Raw genomic sequence first — 18820 nt, 5'->3', positions numbered from 1 at the left:
CCCCCAGAACCCCGAGGGGAACACCACTTCTCAAAATCTCCATCCCCATTCCCCCTACCACCACGCCCTCTCCAGTTACAGTCTCCGCCCCCACTCCCAGCTCCACACCCACACCAGATCCCAGCTCCCAGCCCTGCCAAGTTTTCACCATCCCCCCAGACCTCCCCGCTCACTGAGGACAAACAATCAGTCCTCAGCAAAGGCCTCACCTTCATCCCCATCCATCCACACATCAACGATTTCAATACGCGCCATGATGTCAAACACCTCTTCTGCCGCTTCCGCCTCCAAGCTTACTTTTAAAATCAGGACTCCCGCCCACCTTCCGAGGACCCCTTCGCCTGCCTCCAATACACTCCATCCATCTGGACACCCCGCTTACACCTATTTTTACTCTATCTCCTGCAAAAATGCAATCCCTTATTCCCAATTCCTCCACGTCTACCATAACTGCTCCCAGGAGGACCAGTTCCATCACAGAACACACCAGATGGCCTCCTTCTTTAAAGACAGCAGCTTCCCCTCCCACGTGGTTGAAGATGCCCTCCAACGGAACTCATCCACATCCCGCACCTCTGCCCTCAGACCCCACCCCTCCATCCGCAACAAGGACAGAACCCCCCTGGTGCTCACCTTCCACCCTACCAACCTCTGCATAAATTATATCATCCACTGATATAATGGACCTCCAAATGGACCCCACCACCAGGGATATATTTCCCTCCCCACCCCTTTCCGCCTTCCGCAAAGACCGTTCCCTCCGTGACTACCTGGTCAGGTCCACGCCTCCCCCCCCCTCCCAACAACCCACCCTCCCCACCCGGCACTTTCCCCTGCCACCGTAGGAATTGCAAAACCTGCGCCCACACCTCCCCCCTCACCTCCATCCAAGGCCCCAGAGGAGCTTTCCACATTCATCAGAGTTTCACCTGCACTTTCACACATGTCCTTTATTGTATCCGTTGCTCCCAATGCGGTCTCCTCTACACTGGGGAGACTGGACGCTTTCTCGCAGAACGGTTCAGAGAACATCTCCGGGACACCCGCACTAATCAACCCCAGTCTGCTGAGGACATGCAGGTCCTGGACCTCCTTCACCGCTACTCCCTCACCACCTGCCGCCTGGAGGAAGAACGCCTCATCTTCTACCTTGGGACCCTTCAAGCCCATGGCATCCATGTGGACTTCACCAGTTTCTTCAGTTCCCCTCCCCCACCTTACCTCTGTTACAAACTTCCAGCTCAGGATTGTCCTTCTGACCTGTCCCACCTGTCAATCTTCCTTCCCATCTATCCGCTCCACCCTCCTCTCTGACCTATCACCTTCACCCCCACCTCCACCCTCCTATTGCACTCTCAGCTACCTTCTCCCCAGCCCCACCCCCACCCCCCCCTCCCATTTACCTCTCCACCCCTGGGGCTCCCAGCCTAATTTCTAATGAAGGGCTTCTGCCTGAAACATCGATTTTCCTGCTTCTCGGTTGCTGCATGACCTGCTGTCCTTTTCCAGCACCATGATAATCTTCACTCTGATCTCCAGCATCTGCAGCACCCACTTCCGCTAAGTAAATATATTTGTCAATGATGTACTTTACTAACATAATTTAAATTTGTTGCCTATAGGCACTTTTAGGAGTTTGCAGAATGTCTTAAAGCTATTAGGTACACACATGGCTCAAGCATAACATCCTCTGCTAATATAAAGTTGCACCATAATTTGTTAGATTTTCTATATCGTGAAGCCATGACAAAGCAAAACATTACAAGGAAGGATAGTATAGTTGTATACAAGTGTGAGAAATGTGATTGCTATATTGTGGTCAAGGGTTAACTGTGTATGTACTAGCATGAACAGAATAATGAACTCATCTTCAAAATGTCAATTTAATCTTGACACGTTTAATGTAGTTAAATTAACCTAATGTGAGTGGGATTTTGTTTTTTGTTATTGAATTTGAATGATTGATTGTCACTTGCATTTTACAATGAATAATACAATAAAACACGGTGACAAGCTTCAACTATCACCACAATCTGGTGCCAGTTTGAATAGTTTAAGAATCTAATTTAAGAATCCCCTGTCTCTGTCATGAGCCTTGAGTTGGCTCAATAGTGCCACCTGTGCCACCACTGCTCCACTGCCTTGCCACTGTCTGCGCCAGACCCACCATCGTAGGAGTCACCACTCTTTAGACGCAATCTTTTTGCTGTTTGACACACCTTTCTGATGCTGCCGCAAAATCCCATGCTGAACCCAAACTTGCCCATAACTGGCAGTCCCCGGCTCTGCTGCCAGTCTAGGGCAGGCCAGGCCACCACCAAGCCAAGCTTCCCATTCCAGCCACTCTCCTCCGAAATGCTGCCTTGCTGGCGCCGCCAACTTGAAGAGTCTACTGCTGCCACCTTTGGTCACTAGAAGGTGCCGTATCCGCCACCTCTGACCACGAGGAGGCAGCCCCCCCGATTCCGAACACAGCCTGCTCTTGCTGCTGTGCCGATATTACCAACTAACTTGCCAAAGTAAAGAGAAAAGAAGAAAAAGAAAGAAAAAGAGCATAACTGAAAAGATAAAAAAGAAGTGAATGCAGATGGGAGCAGATGAGCCCCAGGCAAAAGCCTGCATGCAGCCCTGCTACTCTGTTGCCTTCTTGTTAATACATTGTTTTTTTACTCTATCTGATGATGCACTGATAGAGGCTTCCACTGTCATGTTGTCAATTTCCCTATCCCTGAATGTCTGCCTTCCTGCTGTGGGCTTAGAGGGGTCACAGTACATGCCAGTGTGATAAGCAAACATTAAAATAAATCAGGGTGGGATGTGGAAAAATCACAACATTTTTATTTTCAGCCCTTAATGTGGATATACCAGCTTTGCTAAAATAGTCAAGGCTATTTTTGCTTACCTTTCTGATAGAGAATGGTAACTCTTCCTCAAATATTTACAAAAAAAACAAAGCGTGATAATTAATATGCTGTTGTGAATATCTAGTTTTCATGGTTCAAGCAATTTAGTTTTTTTTATTAGAAATTACAGCAGAACTATAGAAAATGGGATAGATACAATTGAAACACCCAAATGGTGTTTGGTGCACTTAAAAACATTTGATCACACTACTTGAAGAAATTAACAGCTAGAAGGCAAGGAAATTAAATTGCTGGGCTCTAGTAATTGCCAGAACATTTACAACAAATGTAAATTCAGAAGATTACCCATGTGTGTTTAGAATTAGAATTGAAGGGATGGAGCTATAAAAACAGCAGGTAGATCCCTTAGCTGGAAATGCGGCATTAGCAAAACGTGCAGTCATAGCAATTCCGAGGGGATTTGAAACAGAATAGGTTAAAAGCATTCAGTAAACACTAAGAGGATGGAATACGGATTTCAGATCATGCTACATTGTCTTGGGGGCTGTGGAGTTTAAGAGGTCTTTGATTTCAATTTATTTGGATATATGCTTGCTGGGAGAAGAATTGTAGTTTGAAGGTGGGAGAGTGCTGATGAAGTTTATACCAAGTTTATATTTGGCAACTCAATGACAGTAAATTTGTAAATATGTAAATATTTTAGGTATGTTCACCAATATTGTTCATTTAAGTTTTGTAGTCTGGAAAACATGTTCCTCAATCATAATACAACTGTTTTCATTGTATCTTTAAAAAACATTGTTTCACAGTGACAATGAAAAGCAAACCAAAATTTCTTACCTGAGCAGAGATACTTCCTGGCCTTGCCCCTATTCATTGTCCCTCGCTGCTGCAGTACGGTTACAGCAGTTTTGAAAATGTTCTTGATCTCCTCTGATATTTTCATCCATTTCTTGTCATTAGGAGAATTTACAGATGTATGTATCTATGGAACACAGAGTGAAAATCTTATTTCTTTTCTTTGTTCATGGAGGCGTGCATTTATTCCATTCCTATTTTCCCTTTAGAAAGTCTTGATAAATCACTCCTTGAACTGCTGGTACAGATAATCCAATAGGGAATTCCAGGATCTTGCAAGGGATGATCAAAAAGCGATAAATTTCAAAGTCAGGATGGTGTGTGATTCAGAGGGAAACATGTAGGTGGTGGTATTCCAATAGATCTGATGCCCTTGTCTATCTAGATGGTCAAGACACATGGTTTGAGAGTTACTGCTGAAGCAATCTTGAAAGTTGGCATAATGAATCTTGTAAATACTACACAATGCAACTACCGTGCAATGGTGTGACAGGAGTCAATATTTAAGATACAGATTTAGTGCAAAATTCCCATTAATTTGTAAGAGCAACCTGCATTGCATTGGTTGATACATGAGTTGTGAAGGCATGCTTATTAACAAGAGAGAAAGTAAACTGTTGGAAAGGTTGACCAAGCCACTTACATGCATCTTCTTATGGTCAGTCAGTATAAGCTCATTAGTAATGACTGAATTCCACTTTCTATAAAGTGAAAATGATTCTACCAACAATGATGATGTCACAATGATTTTGCAATCGTACCAGGGTGTCTGGAAGACATGTTAACTAAAGAAAATAGCATTGAGTGAATACACACAGAAAAGACTTTTGCAGGGAAGGAAACAGGCTGCAGGGGACTGTGTTGTAACCTGTTTCACATTCATGAAGAAGGTTAATGAAATAATAAATTATTTGCAATTTTATGAAATAGGTTCTGCTACCTATCAACAGTTAAAATAGTACCTCAATATCACTACATCATGTACTTGAGTATAATGTGCGGATCTCTTGCTTTATCATTGTTTTGGGTTCCAGTATAACCTAAGGAAGCTTGGACCTTCCTATGAAGCTAGTCCAAAAGCTCTCGTATCAAAGAAGAACTTTAAAAGTTAAGCATATGGCCAAGCTTAACAAAGAGTGATGATGCTGGTGATATTGATTGGGATAATGTTAATGCATAAGGATGGAGAAGAGTTTCTGAACTGTGTTTCTTGGAACTTCCTTGTACTGAGTACATTTGAAGGAAGGCATTGTTGCATCTTATGCCAGGGAATGAGATGGGCCATGTGGACCATGTGTCTGGGTAGGAGCATTTGGATAAGAGACAACAGGAAAGCAAGGAGTAATAGAAAGCTGAACATCTAAAGTGGCAAAGGACAAACTTAAATAATATGATTCAGTATCGAGCAAGCCTAAAATGAAATTGATGGGAAAAACTATAATGGAACAATATGATTGATGATCTTTAAGGAGGAGATGCATCAGGTACATTCCAACAAGAACAGGAGTAGGAGAACCAAATTCAAGTCCGATCCCGTGAGAGACCTAGCTTGATAGACGATATTTTAGTTTTCCTTTGGTTTACTGTAGAGGTTAGTCACTGAACATATTCACAAGTGGCTGCCGGTGTGCTTTTAACAAGTGAAAATAAAAATCTATTACATGCAAAAAGAAAATATAAACAATGCTACACTATATAAAAACTATTTGAAATTATCTTGTTACAAAAATCGGAAAGAGAGATTCAATCCTATTATCCTCATAACCACATTACACTCAAACCTCAGTGAAGAGTGATCCCTGTCACCATTTCCAATGCCCCTTTGCAGCTGGAATGGCTGCAGCCTGTTTCCTTCTCTGCAAACGTCTTTTCTGTGTGTATTCAGTCTTTAGTTAACATGTCTTCCTGACACCCTGAAACAATTGCAAAATCAGTTCACTGGTAGCTTAGCATGTGTTCCTTAAAATCATGTTTTCACTAGCCTTGCAGGATGTGTCTTCCTCTCTGACATCTCACCTTCTATTTCTGGAGCTTTCCTTTTACTGATTTCAAAACTACCCAGGACCTTTTTTTCAGCCCAGGCTGCTTACAGATTGTTAGTAACAGCACTTTGGCTGTTGGGGTCCTCTTATTCCCGAAGAAACATGCACACTGCCTGATTTCTCCTGGATTGTCTTGACCTTCTGTGGTATTGAACCTCTGTCAACAGTAGTTCTTTTTGCTCTCTATTCTAACTTTGTGTTTTATAATTGAACTGTTCACTTCAAAGCACATCCTCATTTAAATGTACATATCAAAGCAAATTTCGACACACCTGGTACCATTCATCAAACAAATCTAAAATTAAACTGATAACTGTATCTTCTCATATAATTCCAATTTAAAGCTGTATATTGTCTTCCATTTTAGAATCCAAACTCTCAAACAATAATAATATAATAATATAGAATTGTAGGTTCCTTGGAGTGTGGAGGTAGGCCATTTGGCCCATCAAGTCTACACTGACCTTCCAAAGTGCATGCCATCCAGACCCAACCCCTACCCTATCCCTGCATTTCCCATGGCTAATCCACTTAGCCTGCACTTCCTTGGACACCTCATGTGGATTTTACAAACTCATTTAAGAACATACCACATAAATGGCTGGTTAAAATTATTGCTCATTGAATAGAAGGGTCACTGCTAATTTAAGAGAAAAAGTTGACCAATAACAGAATGCAGTGGTTCATGGTTAATGGCTATTTTTCAGACTGGAAGATGGTAGAATATTGTATTCTCTGAGAATCAGTGCTTGTATCACACATATAAATAAAATATATAAATCTCTCGATGTTACCAAACTTGCCGAGGTTTGATAAGCAGTGGGGATGCTCCTGAGTGCCTGCAATAGGACAAAAATATCATGGATGGAACTTAATACAGAGAAGTGTGAGCGGATGCCTTTTGGCAGCAGGGATAGGAAGAGACAATAAGGACTCAAAGGTACAATTCTAAAAAGTACGCAGAGGCAGAAGGACCTAGGGATGCATGTAACTTGAAAGTGGCAAAATGCATTGAGAAAGTAGTCAACAAAATATATGGGATCTTGGGCTTCAAAATTAGAGGCATTGAGTACAAAAGCAGGAAATTATATTTAACATTTTATAGTGCTCTGGTTAGACCACAACTCGAATACAGAGTCCGGATATGGGAACCACACTTTTAGAAGGATCTCAGGGTCCTTGAGAGGGTGGAGAGGAGGTTCATGAGAATAGTTCCAGGGATGGAAGCTTTCAGCAACATGGACAAGCTGGAGAAGCTACAGTTGTTCTTGGAGCAAAAGAAATTTGATACAAGTATACAAAATTACAACAGGTTTGAATCAGGCAGACATGTAAAGGCTGATCTCGTTATCTTGATGGTTAAGGATTAAGCAAAACTGACTTAAGATCTGTATGAGAGATGTAGAGGAATGTAACAAAGAAAATATTTACATTGTAAGTTGTAATGATTTGGAGCCTACTATCTGAGGTTTTTGGAAGCAAATCAGTAAGGAAATTGCATGAGCACTTAAAGCAAATAAACATGCAGGGCTACTGAGATAGAGGGTGTAATCTTCCGCTCACTGAGGTGGCAGATTATGGAGGTAGGAAGGGCATGTATTTAGATGGGATGTTGACATACCCAAATCCTACCACCTTCCTTCCTCATCCAGGCAGAAAGATCCATGGTTAATATTACATCCCAGCAATTAATTCCAATTGTTAAATATCCAATTAAGGATGAGTTAAGGTCCTTGGCTCACGTTGGTGTGAAGTAGTATTCTAGACAGCTGTAACCATTCAAGCAGCTCGTCACATTGGAAGAAGGGTGTTTTGCTGGGGGTCCCTCAATTTAGAGCATGATTGAAGGGCTGGGCATCAGAAGCAGTTTCCCATGTGAGCCACACCATTGCTCTTGCTTCCAATTCCTGTACTCATCTTTCTGACCTCAGCCTGAGAGACATCACTACCTTGCATCATACACCTGCTTCCTGGTTCCACTGTGCTTCTGGTCTCTACAGGAGCACTTCCTCCAGCAGCCACAGCCTCCTCCATGGAGCTGCCAAGTGCAAAATGACAGCAGCTCTCGCCAGGTGCAACTTCAGGGTCTACACTCCAGGGATAGGATTGCCGATGGCCTCACCACTACCTGGTTAGCAAGTAATTCTGGGAATCTTTCCTGGAAGAAGCAGTATGGGCCTTGCATCATCTCATGAGCCAGTGATGACACCTCAGCACCCTCAGCAAGATTTCGCCTACAGTGGAGAATGTGTCTGTGGGATCTGCTCTGTGGAGAGTCAGTGGAACGCTGTTGTCTGAATGATCTCCTACAGTGGTATCAATGATTCTATGACAAGCTATACCTCATCAACATCTTGTAATTCATAAAATGTAGCACAACCTACTTAATAAATGTGGGTTAATGATGTGACTGCTAATCTATTGCTTGCATCTCCAATATGCAAATGGGTTGAGAGAATTGGAAAGCAGACAAAATTTGATACTGGCTTTGGGAGAGATTCTCAACATTATTTTAGGGAATTGAGTAATTGGGAATGTGGCAAAAAGAAGTTTGTTAAATAGCATTCAGGGAAGGGAGACAATGTTTAAATTATATGCTGTTGTATTTCTAAAATATTACAAGAATACCAGGTAGCATAAATGTGGTTGATACTTTATACTTGCATCACTGTTTGATGCAGAAGAAAAACATTTAAGAAATAGAATGTAAATTATAGCACCATATATGTATAGTTTGGAAACAGGAAACAAAAGGAGGTGAAACTTAAGATGATAGTAAATCATAATTTATTTATATAATTCATATATTGAGAAATTATACAAACTATTTGAGGAAATGTTTGTTCTTATCATTATCTCAGTTGGAGTTCTTCCTTTCACAGCTGGATTAACAGCCTAAGGAGTTTATTTCAGTGCAGAAATGGAGTTCTAATAGTAATCTCGCTGAACTATTAATCCAGCAGCTCTAGCAGATACTCGGGGAACATGGGTTCAAATCCCATGTTGGCAGCTGGCACACCTTGAATTCAATGAATAAATCTGGAATTTAAAAAAAAGCTGTCCTAATAATAGAGGCCATGAAACTATCATTGAGTGCCAAAAACACCCCTCTGGTTTATTAATCTGCCATCCTTACCTTGCCTGGCCTTCATATGACTCCAGATCCATAGTAAATGTGATTGGCTCTTCACTGCCTTTTGAAGTGGCAAGGCAAGCCACTCATGTCCAGAACAATTAGTGATATAAATCAAATGCTGGCGATGCCCGCATCCCAGGAAACAAAGAAAGAGGATTAGCTGTCTTTTATAGGAAATGCACTTCTGGGAATTGAAATGTTTTGAAAGTCTGTTTTAATGGTATAAACCTGAATTAATATTTAGATATTTATTTCATCTCAAAATAGCTCCTGGGCTCTGTCTATGGTGGGAAGTGGGTGAGCTGACTTGGTGGCTGTAATGGATGGGCACGATGAGCAAAATACTCTTGATGCTGAAAATCTTAAATAAGAAATGAAAAGCTGGAAAAAAAAATACAGCATTTGTGCAGAGAAATGGAGCTAACATTTCAGGCTGATGGCCTTTTATCACAATTGGCAGGAGTTACTGTTAAGTTGCAATGAAACAGTAAGTGGCATAGGGGGAGGTGGAGGCATGGGCTATCATGGATGTAGGAATGGCCATTGGGAGTGGGCTGGGTTTTTGTGCTTGAATTGGTGGGCATTGACGGGGCATGGAGTGTGGGGCAGCGGGTAGAAGTTGAGAAGAGTGAAGACTATGTTTAACACAGCAACTGAGGTCTTGGAGAACTGAGGAGAACCAAACCAGCTTGTCATTCTGCAGCTTCTGTGCTGCCCCTTATCTTCATCTGGGAGTGAGCAGACTCAACTACATCCTGCAACTACCCTTCCTGGAGAAAGACCCTGCCATTTGGAGAAATTTACCCAAAGGCGGGCAGGGCAAGCAGGGAGATGTTCTGACTCTCGCTACCCAATTCAGGAGCAAAAATCAGGGCCAAAGATTTGTAATGGTAAACAGGCACCTACTTGGGGATTAACTTAACCTTGACTGTGTTTACTTGTGGGATGTGGGCACGCTGGCTGGGCGAGTATTTATTTGCCTATCCCTAATGGCCCTTGAGAAGGTGGTGGAGAGCTGCCTTCTTAAATCACTGCAGTCCAATGCTGTGGGTTGACCCACAATGCCCTTAGTGAGGGAATCCTGAGATTTTGACCCAGCGACAGTGAAGGTACAGCAATATATTTCAAGTCCAGGTGGTGAGTGGCTTGGAGGGTCCAATCCAATGTCTCATGGGCACAAAGCTGATTTCCTCTCACCTTGGACTGTCATTGTTTGCCAACATCCTCTTCTTTGCAGTGATGTCTTTATGAATGGTGTGGGAGGTGGCTGTTAAGGTATCAATAATCATAAAGCACTTACAATCTTATGTTTGTATGATATGGCTTGCACCGCATTCATCGGGATAAGATTTCTATGTCAAAGGTCCATGTGGAGGCCTTCCAGTGGCCCTTCTTTTTGCAGTCTTCCATGTTCCACTACATGGAGGAATATGCTAAATCATCAAGGGCTAGTTACTGGGGGACAAGGGCTAGTGTCTGAAACAATGGCTGATGACTCTATCATCCAATCCTTGACTGAGCCTGAGTGTAGATACAATAAAGCATATTCTTTCACCAGGGCCGTGGTGGAGCAGATGACAGGCTTGCTAATCCTGAGGCTCCAGTGCTTGCAATGTTCTGACAGGGGAGAAGGTGGGGATGGGGTCTTGCAATACAGTGCATAACTGAAGCAGGCAAAGAGAGGATATGATGGATTGTAAAGAGCTGTAAGAGTGGCAGCAGTCTTCCAAGGAAGATGATGAGGTCATTGAACAAGAGGAGCATTACTGTCAACATGTTGGAGTACCGCATTGTCAGGCATAACAAACCAGACAGGAGTTAATAGACACCGTGTTCCAATAGACTTGAGCTGGGTGCAGTGATTAGTCATTGAGCATAAATCTGTTGTTGGTTTAAAGGAGAGCAGTCCATGTCTGTTTCTAGATGAAATCGTAGCCTATGTTTGTTTTTATCTCACTTCTGCTGCTGCTGAAGAGAATTGAATCTTTTCAACAGCTTTCGAATATGTGCTGGTCCCACATTGAACAATGAGGAGATGTTAGGGTACATTCAGCATTAGGGATTGAGTCACATTCCCTTAGAAGGGCTCGAAGATGGGATGACACTGAAGATGAGCAACCTGTGTAGCTCAGTCCCTAATCAGCAAATGTATTTGAATGTTCACTCGTATTTGCAATGAAGTGTCAGCCATTCACCTATGTACCCTGAGAAGTGTTTCTTTTTTGTTCCCTCCCACTATGCGCACAGTGAAGGACAGCACCAACATGACAGACCTGGTCCATGGCTGGCATGGGGAAACCAGGGAGGTCACAGCAATGGCAAGTACTCTGGCAAGAGGGACAATATGATGAGCTGAGGTGAGTTTCTGAGAATAGCAGTAGGAATCTTGGTCAGGCTCACATAGAAAAACCTACCATGAAACATGCCAAACTGATGCTTAGCTGATTTCTGGCAAGATTTAGCCCCATCCTTTGACCTTCCCTTGCTTGCTATTGATCCAGCACACGTCTCTCTCAAGTAAGTTAAACTTTCAACTTTCTTTGATGCTATCATGAATGAAAACATTGAGGGTTGCCTTAGGCACTTTAGCATGATTTAAAACTGTAGACCACGCATTTCATCTGTACATAACTTGCATGCTGGTTGTTCAAGCATGACAGGCCTCATCAGTGCAATATCTTCTAGTGCTGTGTGCCCATGTCATGTCCATGATAACCGTCTAAAAGTCAATTGCTCATCAGGAGTTGATTAATTCAATGGACTGCTTTATTTTCTTTACTGGAATTAATTTCCTTCAATCCTTCTCCCAAACCATCTCAACTATCATTTCAAAAATGACATGGACTTCTTTCCCACAAGGACCCTCTCTCTGATCAGCTGTCTTTTCTTTATTGTTCCAGTAAAGAAAAGCCAGGGAACCATAAACCGGTGAGCCTGACATTTGTGGTGGGTGAGTTGTTGGAGGGGATCCTGAGGGATAGGATTTATGTATTTGGAAAGGCACGGATTGATTGGGATAGTCAACATGGCTTTGTATGGAGGAAATCAGCGTCACTAACGTGATGACGTTTTTTGAAGAAGTAACAAAGAGAATTGATGAAGGCAGAGCGCTGGACATGATCCATATCGACTTGAGTAAGGTATACAACAAGGTTCTGCATGGTAGACTGGTTACCAAGGTTAGATCACATGGAACACAGGGAGAACTAACCGTTTGGATACAGAATTGGCTCCAAGGGAGAACTCACAGGGTGGTGGTGGAGGGTTGTTTTTCAGACTGGATGCCTGCAACCAGTGGTGTGCCACAAGGATTGGTGCTGGGCTCAGCACTTTTCTTCATTTACAGAAATGATTTGGATGTGAACATACGGGTATGGTTAGTGAGTTTGCAGATGACACAAAAATTGGTGTGTTGTGGACAGCAAAGAAGATTGCAATGGGTTCTTGATCAGAGTTGAGGAGTGGCAGATGGAGTTTAATTTAGATAAATGTGAAGTTCTGCAATTTGGGAAAGCAAATCAGGGCAGGACCAATATACTTAATGGTAAGGTCTTGGGGAGCATTGCTGAGAAAAGAGACATTGGAGTACAGGTTCATAGTTCCTTGAAAGTGGAGTCCCAGGCAGACAGGATACTGAAGAAGGCGTTTGGTATGCTTGCCTTTATTGGTCAGTACATTGAGTATAGGAGCTGGGAGGTCATGTTGCAGCTGTATAGGACATTGGTTGGGCAACTTTTGGAATACTGCATTCAATTCTGATCTCCCTAATATAGGAAGAATGTTGTGAAACTTGAAAGAGTTCAGAAAGATTTACAAGGATGTTGCCAGGGTTAGAAAGTTTGGTTATAGTGAGACGCTGAATAGATTGGGACTGTTTTCTTTGGAGTGTCAAAGGCTGAGGGGTGACCTTATAGAAGTTTATAAATTCATGTGTGGCTTGGATAGGGTGAATAGCAAAGGTTGTTTCTTCAGGGCAGGGGAATCCAAAACAAGAGGGGAGAGGTTTAAAGTGAGAGAGGCAAGATTAAAAGGGACCTGAGGGGCAACTTTTTCACACAGAGGATAGTGTGTGTATGGAATGAGTTGCCAAAGGAAGTGGTAGAGACTGGTATAATTATAACATTTAAAAGGCAACTGAATGGATACATGAATAGGAAGGATATGGGTCAAATGCCAGAAAATGGGACTAGATTAAATTAGGATATCCGGTCGACATGGACGAGTTGGACCAAAGGTTCTGTTTCCTTGCTGTACATCTCTGTGACTCTGAGTTACTTCCAAACAATTCAAAAAAGAATTCTGAAAATATGATAAGGGATTAAATCAAAATACTGTGAACACTTAGAATGTTTTAAAACTGTACCGTATTCTGGTAATTTTTCAGCATTTCAGACTTGGGTTTGAGGTAGTATGTTGGTGGAACGGAGTTTTCATCCCTACAATAAGAGTCCTCCAGGATTTTTGTGTCCAGTTGTGCCTCTACAGCAGCATCCAGAATCATTTCAAATTCAGAAGTCTCAACCTCCCCAGGTAGCCGAATGCTGCCATATTTTTCACCAAACAGACCCTACGAATCAACAAAGGTATCATTGTGTTAACATTGTCACATCTAGACCACCAAAGCTGATCAGAAGTAAAGCTGATGAAATCATTCAATTTCCTTTTGATGAATTTTAACTTTTATGGATTCATTATAATTTACTGAAGGTTCTGATATTTAATAATTCCTCACAACTAGAGACTAATTTTCCAATATAAACTCATAGAACATAATAACTAGGAGCAGGGGTAAACCACTTCCTCTGAATGACTCTATCCTTTTATATTTTCATACACTGAGGCAGATCTCTAGCCACCATCTGAGCATTAATTTGATGAGTGGATCAGCCAAACTTCAGAATTTCCGATTCCCATTCCAGTAAAATCAATGGGATCAGAGTTGAACATTGATTGGCTCCCCAGATTACTGTCTAAATACTGAGGTCAAACATTTACCTCAATATTGTTATGCTCACTGTAGATATGGATAACATTTAAAAAATAAATTTGAATTTTTCATTTGGGAGCTGAAACGATGACGAAATCAGCTTTCGTATTTAAGACTCTTACTGAAACAACCAGATTAAAAGCACTACTAACAAAAAAAACCTACTTTTGAGATAACATGTAACATAAAAGGCAGAAAGGAACTTTGTCCTTTTACATTTAACATAACTGCAAAACTGGGTTCACAGGTACACTTTATAATGTTCGTGAAGAAGATATTCAATTCTCTAGGAACTCCAGACAGCTGGTGGAACAGTGGTAATGTCGTTTTACTTGTAATTGAGGACCCCAGGTTAATGTTCTGGTGACATGTGATTGATTCAGACTATGGCATATGGTAAAATTTGAAACCTAATAAGAAAATGAGAATTAATATGTAGCATAATAGCAACCATTTTACCACTGCTGAATGTCATAAAAACCCATTTAGTTCACTAATGCTCTCTGTGAAAGGTATCTGATATCCTTAGCTTGTCTGGCCAACATAAGGGAACAGAACCCCAGCAATGTGGTTTAGCCTTAACTGTCTTCTGAAATAGCCTAGAAAGCCACTCTTTTTTTAATACCTCTCTTTATGAAGTTCAAGATTCCAAATGAATTGCTAATTATTCAGTCAATATGTCCTCTCACCTTGAAAGCCTTTGAAGTAGTTGAAAGCCAGTTTTGTTATTGGCTGAACGGGGAAATGGGAACCTGAGGTGCAGTTACAGTGCACAGGAGAATGAGAGTAGGGAGGACAAGGACAGGATTTCAGGGTCACAGTAATGTGCTGGCAGACAGCAAAATGGTTTGAAGTGTGTCTACTTCAATGCCAGAAGTATCCGAAATAAGGTAGGTGATGGATAGGTACCTGGGATTTCGATGTTGTGGCCATTTCGGAGACATGGATTGAGCAGGGTGAGGAATGGATGTTCCAAGTTCCAGGGTTTAGATCTTTCATTAAGAACAGGCAAGGTGGTAAAAGAGGGGGAGGCTTGGCCTTGTTAGCCAAGGAAAGTATAACGGTGGCTGAGAGAACTTTTGACGAGGACTTGTCTACTGAGGTAGTGTGGGCTGAGTTTAGAAACAGGAGAGGATAGATCACACTGCTTGGAGTTTTTTATAGGCCTCCGCAGAGTTCCAGGGAGGTGGAGGAGAGGAATGGCAAAATTATTCTGGATAGGAGTGAAAGGAACAGGGTGGTCATTACGGGGGACTTTAACTTCCCCAACATTGACTGGAAATGCTATAACTCTAGTACGTCGGATGGATCAGTTTTTGTCCAATGTGTACAGGAGGGTTTCCTGACACAGTATGTCGAAGGGCCGACAAGAGGGGAGGCCACACTGGATCTGGTGCTTGGTAATGAACCAGGCCAGGTGTTTGATTTAGTTGTAGGTGAGCACTTTGGACAGAGTGACCTTAATTCAGTTACGTTTAGTGTAGCGATGGAAAGGGATAGGTCAAGAGTGGGGCAAGGGCAATTATAATGCGATTAGGCAAAAATTAGGATGCATAGAATGGGGTAGCAAAATGCAGGGGATGCAGACAATGGAAATGTGGAGCTGGTTTAAGGAACAGATATTGTGTCCTTGATAGGTCTGTTCCTGTCAGGCAGGGAGGCAGTGATAAAGTAAGGGAACCGTGGTATTAGTATAGTCAGTAATTGTAGTCAGTAATTGCATCTCTTGTTAAGCAGAAGAAGGAGGCTGATGTGTTGATGAGGCAAGATGGTTCAGATGAGGCGATGGAGAGTTACAGATCAGCTAGGAAGGATTTAAAGAGAGAGTTATGAAGAACAAAGAGAGGACACGAGCAGATAATATTCTTTAGAATAAAGGAGAACCCCAAAGCTTTCTATAGGTATGTGAGGAATAAAAGGATGATTAGAGTAGGAATAGGGCCAGTCAAAGACAGAAGTGGGATGTTGAGTGTGGATCCTGTGGAGATCAGAGAGGGGCTAAACGAACATTTCTCATTGGTTTTCACTCAGGAAAAGGAGAATATTGTAGAGGAGAAGAATGAGGTACGAGATATTAGATTAGAAAGGATCGAGGTTAGTTAAGAACAAGTGTTATCAATTCTTGAAGGAGTGAAAGTAGACAACTCCCCTGGGCCGGATGGGATTTATGAAGATCTGGCTCTGATACTTGAGTTGTCATTGCCTACAGGTTTAGTACCAGAGGACTGGAGGATTGCAAACATTGTGCCCTTGTTCAAGAAGGGCAGTAGAGATGACCCAGGTAATTATCGACTAGTGAGCCTTACTTCTGTTGTAGGAAAGATTTTGGAAAGGATTATAAGAGAGAACATTTATGAGCATCCAGCAAGCAACAATTTGATTTCAGATAGTCAACATGGTTTCGTCAAGGGCAGGTCGTGTCTCACAAACCTCATTGAGGCTTTTGAGAAGGTGACCAAGCATGTAAATGAGGATAGGGCAGTGCGTGGTAAACATGGACTTTAGTAAAGCCTTTGATAAGGTTCCACATGATAGGCTGTTGGAGAAAATGCAGAGGCATGGAATTGAGGGTGATTTAGCAGTTTGGATTAGAGAGTGGCTTTCTGAAAGAAAGCAGCGAGTGGTGGTTGATGGAAAATATTCAGCCTGGAGTCCAGTTACTAGTGGTGTGCCACAAGGATCTGTTTTGGGACCACTGCTGTTTGTCATGTTTATAAATGACTTAGACGCAGGCATAGGTGGATGGATTAGTAAATTTGCGGATGACACTAAATACAGTGGAGTGGTGGACAGTTTGGAAGAATGTTACAGGTTGCAGGGGGACTTGGATAAACTGCAGAATTGGGCTGAGAGGTGGCAAATGGAGTTCAATGCAGCTAAATGTGAGGTGATGCACTTTGGGAAGAATAACAGGAAAGCAGAGTACTGGGTCGATGGAAAGATTCTTGGTAGTGTGGATGTGAAGAGGGATCTTGGAGTCCATATACATAGACCCCTGAAAGTTGCCACCCAGGTTGACAGTGCTGTTAAGAAGGCATACGGTGTATTAGGTTTTATTTGTAGAGGGATTGAGCTCTGGAGCCGCAATATAATGCTGCAACTATACAAAATGCTAGTGCGGCCACACTTGGAATATTGTGTACAATTCTGGTCGCCATATTTTGGAAAGGATGTGGAAGCCTTGGAAAAGGTGCAGAAGAGATTTACCAAGACATTGCCTGGTCTGGAGGAAAGGTCTTATGAGGAAAGGCTGAGAGACTTGGGTCAGTTCTCATTGGAAAGAAGAAGGCTAAGAGGGGATTTGATCGAGACATACAAGATGATCAGAGGATTAGATAGGGTAGACAGTGAAAGTCCTTTTCCTAGGATGATGACGTCAGCTTGTACAAGGGGGCATAACTACAAATTGAGGGGTGATAGATTTAAGACAGATGTCAGAGGCAGGTTCTTTACTCAGAGCGTGGTAAGGGTGTGGAATGTCCTACCTGCCAATGTAGTTAACTCAGCCACATTAGGGAGATTTAAAGAATCCTTAGATAAGCACATTGGATAGTGTAAGGGGACGAGCTGAGAATAATTCACAGGTCGGTGCAACATCGAGGGCCGAAGGGCCTGTTCTGCACTGTATTGTTCTATGTTCTATCTATGTTCTATGAACATATACTTTTTTTGACTCAGTGCTAGAGGGCTGCTCTTTGTGAGATCTAGCAAGATTTCTCACCATATCTTATCAAATCCGCCTCATTAACTGCATACCCTGCCCCTGTAGTATCACTCTTTTCCAATCCAAGCCCCATATCACCATGCACTACTCCTGGAACAACTTGCAACTCACTGGTGACCAGCATCCCTTGTGCCCATGCCATCGTTGAAAGGCTGTTGTGTATCTAGTCAAACACTGGTGTTCCAAAGATGCCCTACTTGGTAACAGACAAACAAGGTAAAGATACCAGAGAAGGAGAATGTGGCACTGTGATTTTCCAACCAAGACCTGGTGGAGGTGCTGATGCAGAGGAGAGGCATTCTTTTCCCAGATGACTAGCTGAGGAGGCTGCATTGCCACCCAGGTCAGTACAGTCTCCACAGTGTGGAGGGACAGTCAGCAGTGCCGTAAAAAGGTCAATATTCTTCTCCAATCCTCTATGGCACACTCTTCTCAGCCAACTCACACTCACTCTTCCTTTGCCACTGCACCCATCTTCCATCAAGGCCCATGCTCTGCCACTCTCACTATTGCCTGCATCATCTTTCTTTCTTCACTCTCACCCACCCCAGTCTCTCAGACCATTAGGCCTGTACTACCTCTGTGCTGCCTACTCACTCTCTTGGAAAACCTCATCACCTTTTCACTATCTGTAACAACACTAACCACTGTGCCATATAATTATACCTCACTCAATCCCTTTCTTTCTCTCACTCATTCCAGGAGAAGACAGGGCACAATAGGGCACAAAGCACAACGACTAACGGAATGTTGCCTGATTTCAGACTCCTCATTCAATATGTGGGTAGAATCCAGCCCATCACAGGACATGATCAGGACATCTCTGTCCTGCCAAGTGACTATATACCATTCTTCATACCATTAAAACTCTCACAGTAACCCTGTTGAGTGCCATTCATTGGACACCACTTGTAATCATTGGCTGTGATACCTTCTCTCTCCTTTATCTTGCAGGTACCAGCAGGATGTCCCCAACTTTGAGGGAGAAACAGCCTGCATTACCAGATGCATCTCCTTGACCCCAGAAGAGCAGAATACTGAGGCCATGGAAGAAACATGAGCAACACTACTGCCTACAACACCAAACTGCACCCACCCCCTCCAAACACCTCTACCCTGCTCGCCCCCCCCAACACACCAGGTCAGATGCTGACAGCTTTGAGGGAACATTAGCGTTAGAAAGTTGGGGAGCACAATCTGGTGAGCACT

General features: G+C 42.6%; 1 protein-coding gene across 7 annotated transcripts in view; it reads right to left on the bottom strand.

Moving 5' to 3' along the window:
• Positions 1-18820, bottom strand: part of nwd2 (NACHT and WD repeat domain containing 2) — a 124033-nt gene that overhangs the window by 14638 nt on the left and 90575 nt on the right. For 6 of the 7 annotated variants that reach the window (XM_043693346.2, XM_087987092.1, XM_087987108.1 and 3 more), the window contains 2 exons: positions 13264-13467; positions 3705-3849 (listed from right to left, as the gene is read on the bottom strand). In XM_043693346.2, the coding sequence (XP_043549281.1) occupies positions 3705-3849; positions 13264-13467 (349 nt within the window). Of the gene's footprint in view, positions 1-3704; positions 3850-6860; positions 7060-13263; positions 13468-18820 lie in introns of those variants that run through there. The other variant, XM_043693365.2, reaches the window with a different exon arrangement.

Source organism: Chiloscyllium plagiosum, unplaced genomic scaffold, assembly GCF_037043375.1.
Source record: "Chiloscyllium plagiosum isolate Xiang-an unplaced genomic scaffold, Cpla_swu_hap1 HiC_scaffold_1, whole genome shotgun sequence".
NCBI lineage: Eukaryota > Metazoa > Chordata > Chondrichthyes > Orectolobiformes > Hemiscylliidae > Chiloscyllium > Chiloscyllium plagiosum.
Note: the sequence above shows the minus strand (reverse complement) of the source record. Positions and strands in the feature narration are given on the sequence as shown.